This window comes from Siniperca chuatsi, linkage group LG8 (assembly GCF_020085105.1).
Source record: "Siniperca chuatsi isolate FFG_IHB_CAS linkage group LG8, ASM2008510v1, whole genome shotgun sequence".
NCBI classification, from domain to species: domain Eukaryota; kingdom Metazoa; phylum Chordata; class Actinopteri; order Centrarchiformes; family Sinipercidae; genus Siniperca; species Siniperca chuatsi.
Genome location: NC_058049.1, coordinates 20567396 through 20574447, shown reverse-complemented (window position 1 = coordinate 20574447; position 7052 = coordinate 20567396). Strand labels below are relative to the sequence as shown.

At 43.9% G+C, this 7052-nt stretch overlaps 1 protein-coding gene across 1 annotated transcript; it reads left to right on the top strand.

Annotated features, from left to right (window-relative positions):
• The first annotated feature begins 201 nt into the window (after nucleotides 1-201).
• stc2a (stanniocalcin 2a) lies at nucleotides 202-6653 on the top strand. The gene is made up of 4 exons (XM_044206362.1): nucleotides 202-490; nucleotides 2554-2696; nucleotides 3408-3619; nucleotides 3831-6653. Exons 1-4 carry the CDS (start codon nucleotides 352-354, stop codon nucleotides 4192-4194), a joined length of 858 nt encoding a protein of 285 aa, XP_044062297.1. The 5' UTR covers nucleotides 202-351; the 3' UTR covers nucleotides 4195-6653.
• The last annotated feature ends 399 nt before the right edge of the window (nucleotides 6654-7052 follow it).

The window sequence follows — 7052 nt, the reverse complement described above, 5'->3', positions numbered from 1 at the left end:
CATGAATATTGCTGCTTTATGGCGCCAGTTTTATTGCAAAAAGGGGACTTTCACTGGACACTCCCCTAAAACCTTGGACGTGGATGTCTGCGTCTCTGATTGGTTGTGAAGCCCCAACCGACAACACCTGCTTAACTCCTTCATCCAAATTGACACCCGGGGCTCTGAGAAATATAGGCAGCATCCCTTCCAGCTCATGCATTCAGTCCCACAGCTGCCCCATAAGACACCAAGCCGCAGCTGCGCTGATCCAAGGTGAACCCTCACACACACACACACACACACACACACAGATATACTCGCACACTGCCGGATCTTTGCTGGGAATCGAAGCGCACTGTCTGAGACGCAATGTTGGTCAAACTGGCCGTGGCGCTGCTGGTTTTGTCAGTGCTGGAGCAAGTAGTGGGATCGGATAATATTGATGTCCATGACAGCCTCCCGGAGAAGCCTGCGAGCCAGAAAGGACGCCTCTCCCTGCAGAATACAGGTAGGAAATAAGTGTTACTAGAGATAAAAATGTGGAGATTCTTGGTTTTTGCAATTGCTCACACATCTACGTGGGGTTTGTCCGTCCAAGCGTACACGTGTTTCTGTGGCTGCAAATTACACCATGCTGGGGACTCGTCCGGGCGATTTGAGCAATCCGCTGTTTTTCACTTAAATCCCGGCGTTACGGTGCACACGAGTGACCCTTTTCGATTAGCCTACTCAGAAAGACGATATCTTGTAAATACTCTCAGACAGAAATCCAATATGTTAGTAAACTATTAATAGAATGGCACAAGGTAATAGGTAATGTATACGGCAGCGCATCTAGGTGTGTGTGCGCGCTGGTGTACAATTATAGGTAACAGTTTCGGTGGTTTTCTGGAAGAAATCTGGCTTTTGCATGTGTTATCTAGGCTGTCTTCAAATGAATGTTGGGTGATGTGTTCAAGCAGGTTAACAGAGCAGTAATGATCATAGTAGTGTGGTGGTTGGTCAGTGCTTAAGGCAAGCAAGAGTTTATTCATTGAACTAACCCTCTGGGGAAATATTGCTTAAATACCATAAAAAGACAACTGTGATTTGCCTAATTAACACAACGCACTAACACCACGTTGGACTGCTGCCTTTCCCCTGAAACTTGTCGTTTATATTGGCTGATTATTTTTTCTCTCCCTCATACACAGCATGACTTGCGACCCACCATGTGAACCTGTGACAAAAACATTACAGCGTAATTGTTATCATGCCTCCACACTGAAAAATAAGGACAAACTCCAATGCAGGTTTCTCAGCAGAGTCCCTGGTAACACCACTGTGTAATTCAATGCACGTTGCGGCCAAGCTCGTACGATCCAAGCACATTCCCGTGATGCCAAAACAAGCATTGCTGACAGCGGCTCACTTTTCCTGCGCACTAAAGTTCAACTCTGTGCCTACAAACCCCACAGCAGCTCTTCCCCTTCCCCCTACTACTTCCCCCCCGACAGAGGCTCTTTGTTGATAAGCGTGATTTCTGATGAGTCACATTTAATCCTTTATGTGGTCAATGCAGTCGTCTTTACGCAACTGGTGCGCTCTTCCGACTGTAGGAAAAATGTTTTACGCCCATCAGCTATCAGCTCCAAGACAAATTATGTAATTATGTTTTACTTAGGTTAACAGTTTGGGTTTTCATAGCCGAACTGAAACTGTAAACGGCCTGTTGGCTCCCAACCTAAGCTGCAATTTGCCTTATTACCTTAAGAATGAAACACTCTTAAAGATGTCACATAGCTTAAGCAGCAGTTTCAGTTACAGGTTCCCTGCTGGTAGTCAGATGTCTCATAATGCACAGAATACATTTTCTCTTGGTAATTTCTGTCCTCCATCATCAGTTTTATTCCTGTCTTTTATGGTTACAGTGAAGAGAAAAGGGCACTTGAGAGCCAGCCAGTGGTGTGCAGGAGCTGATATTATGTATTCACATGGCATATATGTGCATATTTCCCAGGTTTGTCGGCTGCATTACTGTTGTTGTGCCCCCTAGAGTAGCCAGTGATGCACCTTTTTGATATTGTGATTTCAATATGCAATGTCAGTTCATCTTCGAATGCAATAATCAGAGACTTGTTGATGCACTTTCAGTTGACAGACAATAGAAATGACTGCATTTGTGTTTCATCCACAAGTAGTCAAGGCTGTATCTGCAATGCACCATCCCATTTCAATGCTAAGCAGTGCAGATGGATTGTGGTGCAGAATGACACAGTAATATCTGTCACCAAGTGTTCCTCTGCAGGAACCCCTCAGCTTGGGAAATTAGACTTCCCCCTGAACCCGACCCCCCCCTGCATCTTGCATCCCTTTTCTATCTCAGACTCTCGGTCATGAACACACGAGCGACCGCCTGTGTCTGTGGAAATAGTTATACGCCACATCAGCTTTGTGATTCGTGCAGCAATCAGTGCTGAAGTGGAGTTGTGCCTTCAAGCCATATGGTCTTCATTGCCAAACATGCTTGTAACAATCTGCTGCTGTGAACAGATGATAAGGTCCCTCCCCTAACCTGTTCTCTCTTTCCAGCTGAGATCCAGCACTGCCTGGTGAGTGCAGGGGATGTCGGCTGTGGTGTGTTTGAGTGCTTTGAGAATAACTCCTGCGAGATACGAGGGCTACAGGAAATCTGCATGACGTTCCTGCACAACGCTGGCAAATTTGACTCTCAGGTACTAAACTAGTATGTGTGTTTGCAAAAATGATATAACCAGAGGCAACATTCCTTTTTCCTTTTCACCGGTTCACTGCTCCACGCTTGTCATCCATGAACAAGTTTGATTACTTGTGCTTTTTTTTCTTTACATACCTCAAAACATATCAGTTTTTCTAAAAGTGCGAACGTACATACACTCATCTCATAATCTATTTTCCTCTCTTGGGAAGTTAATTTCCATCTCTGTGGACTGATGCATGTACCGTTAGGACTAAGGGTCATGAGCCAGTTGGCCAGAAGCCCAGTTAGCTCTCTTTTCATACATAGCAGAGGCTGAAGCCCAGCCAAGCCAGGCCTGACTGGGGTCCTAATATGTCTATAGGGTCACATACTAGAAACTGACATCTTTGGCAGACAAATCCAGAAGATTTCAGAATAACACGAGTTATTCAAGCAGGATTTCATTACCCTATTCTATATTAGAAGCGTATAGTTACACATTCATACAGATTTTGCTCTAACACAACCACACATACACTTCAACACTGCTGAAACAGGTGCACAACAACTCCAAAGTACCCAAACTATTATATGTAAGTAATATAGAAGTCTAAATGACATGCCAAAGTGTTTTCTTTGGCTGACGTGTAAACTCTCAAGTTTCAACAACTTCAAGGGACTTTGTCTTCAGAGTTCGCTCAACAGTTGTGTCTCTGCGTGCACACAGGGGAAGTCCTTCATCAAGGATGCTCTGAAATGTATGGCACATGGGCTGCGGCACAAGTTCAGCTGTATCAGCAGGAAGTGCGTGTCCATTAAAGAGATGGTGTTCCAGCTCCAGAGAGAGTGTTATATCAAACACAATCTGTGCTCTGCTGCTAAGGAGAATGTGGCTGTCATGGTGGAGATGATCCATTTCCAAGATCTCTTCCCTAAAGGGTGAGTGGCTGGTCTGGACAGCATGTTTGAATATATTTTCTCTACTCTGTCCTTTCTGTTTTATCTCTTGATTGATTACCTTCACTGGACTCTTCTGTTCTTCCATGTATAGTAATAGTACCATCCCATTTATTTCCTAGACCTAGATCTATTGTGCTTCCAAATATTAAATCACAAGCTTCATTTGAGTCATCTGCCTCTCTCTGCCCAGTCCATATGTGGAGCTGGTGAATATTCTCCTGACCTGCGGAGAGGAGGTGAAGGAAGCGTTGACACGGAGCGTCCGGCTACAGTGCGAGCAGAACTGGGGGGCTCTGTGCGACAGCCTGAGCCTCTGCTCCTCCCTCGCGCCGTCTCCCACTGGCTCCGCCGTCGAGCACCACCGCCACCCCTTGCCCTCCCACCCTGAGCCGGAGCACCCTCGCCCCCCACGACAAGGCGACAAGGACAAACCCAGTAAGGCGGGCTTCAACGCTCACCCACGCAATCGCAGTCAGGGATCCCGCCGCCAGAGTCCAGAGGCCGGAGTCGTGGCTGAGCAGGAAGACCCCGAGGCCACCGACATCCGGAGGTGAAAGCGCAGGAGACTGTCCCGACCTTTGACCCCCTACAACATTTAAAATCCACACTTGCAGACTTATGCACACCAACCACCTCCCCACCCCATCCACACACACACACACACAAATTCCCAGACAGACTGAGCAGAAGGAAACAAGCCCTGACCTTTCCTGTCCTTATTCTGCCCTCTCCAGTCATTCCAGCAGTCCCACATTGTAAACTTGCAGGGTAATTGTGGTGTAGCTTGTACTGTTATGGCAGACTGTAGGCCACAATTTTTTAAAATGGAACAATAATTGTTATTATCATGATTATTTCAACTGTTAGGATTATTTTGGCTCTAATATAGCATTTATCAAATCATACTTACTGTAAGATTTGATTATATTTGTATTATTTATTTTATTCTTTATGCAATGTTGAAATATCAAAATGTACATAGAAATATACTTATCTATATTTATATAAACATGTATAAATATAGTTACAATATGCAATACTGATATACTATAGATGACATAGTATATATGGTGTGCTGTCTGTTGTTCTCTTCACAGTATTGCACCCATCACATGGTCTGTAGATATGTAACATACACCATTTGTTGTTTCAGAGTGGGAATGTGTGTATTATAATTATAGATACTTGATGATTAAATACAAATTGTACAGGTTTCAAGTCCAGTTCTGGCACATATGAATTGTAGTGCATGATGGCCATGAAGCCAACAAACTTGTGCATTCTTAAAGTGAAAATCCATTTTAAAGAGGATGCAAATGTAATACTATGAATATGGACAGTTATTTCACACTTGTATGTATTGATAAGTCTCTCACAAAGCTAGAAATAAGAGAGCCAAGACTGATCTCAGATGTCATCAAGCACTGCTGTCTGGGCAGCAATGAATGGGAGGCTAACATAGCAGATGCCGCTTTATGGACTCTTTCTGTTTCATAAGTATTAGTGCAACTCTGACATGTGTCTCATTTGGATGCAGAAAGTATCACATTACTTTCATTCATTGTTAATAGAGCTTCAGAAAACTGTCTCAGTGACATTGCAGATTAATGTCATGTTTGTAGCTTCAGGAGACATTATTGTTCTTATTCACAAATAATAACTGAACTGTCAAATGTTATACATTCTCTGAGTTGGTTTTCCATCTACCTGTCAGCTATCGGTGAACTGCAGCAAAGAGAGGATGCTCAAGTCCTTTCAAATGTAAAATCACACACATCAAGGTGCCTAAACTTGTCATTGTCCACAGCGACCGCTTCTCTGTGATTTAAGTGAATGGATGATACTGTCATGGGGAGAGTTAATGTTGAGCTATTTTACGATGATGTTGAGCCACAAAAGTCTTAGATTTTGCACTTTGGATGATTGTCAGTTTGTGTTGGACCGCTGCAGGTTAAGAAATAAGACCAGGATACCAGAGCAGTCGCCCACTACTCAGACCTCACTGTATAGGATATTTCATATGAGCAACCTTGGTTTTCCTTATCAACTACAGCACCAAGGCCTGTATCCCCACGTGCTCCTTAGGACCAGATTGAGCCCCTTCTTTGGAAGAGCAATGTTACCCTAATGTGGTGTCCCAGTGGGCAGGAAAGAGGCTTGACAGAAACCCTCCAGATCTCTGGCCACTCTAAATTAGCCCTTATTTCTCTCTGGTCCCTTACCTAGGTCAGGAGAGACATGAAGGCCTGTTATTCGTCCCGTTAGAGCCACAGGCAACGCAGCAAGGACCCAGGAACTGGGTTAAGTCCACACACGGGGGCTCTGGCGCTGTTATTCTAAATGTTATATTTACCGAGGCCACCAGAGAATTCCTCTGGGCCACGGCCAAGAGCCAGCAACACAGAGAGGCAGAGAGGAGTGGAGCAAGAAGGAGAGAGACATGCTCAACTGTTCTTTTTTTATGTGATGATTCACTCCATATTTACTGCTCTTAGTACTCTTCTTCTCCCCCCCCCCCCCCATGTACTTACAGTAAGGTAATGTTTTCCCTCCCAATCGTTTAGAGACTGTTATAAGCTCTGAGTGTTTGAATCATCAGTGAGGCTTTCAGGCTTTACTTTTTTTATTCTGTTGTGGATGTTGGGATTCCTGTGACATCCCAGCACGAGACATAAGCTAATCCTATTGAGAATGTACTGTATGTGTGTTTCAGCTCTCTGTCATTAGGTTTGATATGGCTTTTTGTAATAATGTAGTGGCTTGAATGGCTGTTCTTTATGTGTTCAGAGGAATATAAAACTAACCACGTTTCCTGTATTGTTAGTGCTCCATCACCACATTATGTTGTTTTCCTCTGTTAAGCACAAGGACTCTGCTCTCAGCGTTGAAAATACAGAACATGGTCTAGAAGTTTGTAACTCACCTGTAAGACATTGGGCATATGATCCTATAAATATCTTTGGACTCATGAAGTCAGATGTATCTCGTTATCATTAAAATATGTTTGTCTGTATTTTGTACATGTGTCTGTCAATATAGTTTTTATTTATATTGAAGTATAGCATAAACACCAGGACAAACACGTTCTTGTGGCAAAGGAAGAGATGCAGAGTTCAGACAAGAGGACAAAACTTTCAGTGGTAAGACATTCAACGAGGTCTGAGCCGGTCAGCAGAAAAGGCCCCGCCGTCTCAGATATACACAAGTTAAAAGACACCCTATTCTCATTTGACTTGCCGCCTCCTTTCTGACAGTGAAATACGGGCTGTGTTTAAAGTTTCAAGGACTGGAAATATCCTCCCTATTGAAAGACCTAAACATTTACGTCAGCGGCTCTGGATTGTATGCAATGCTTGGGGTGTGTTCAGGGTGTCAGTTTTTATGAGTTGTCGCAACAGTGTACATTGCCTCA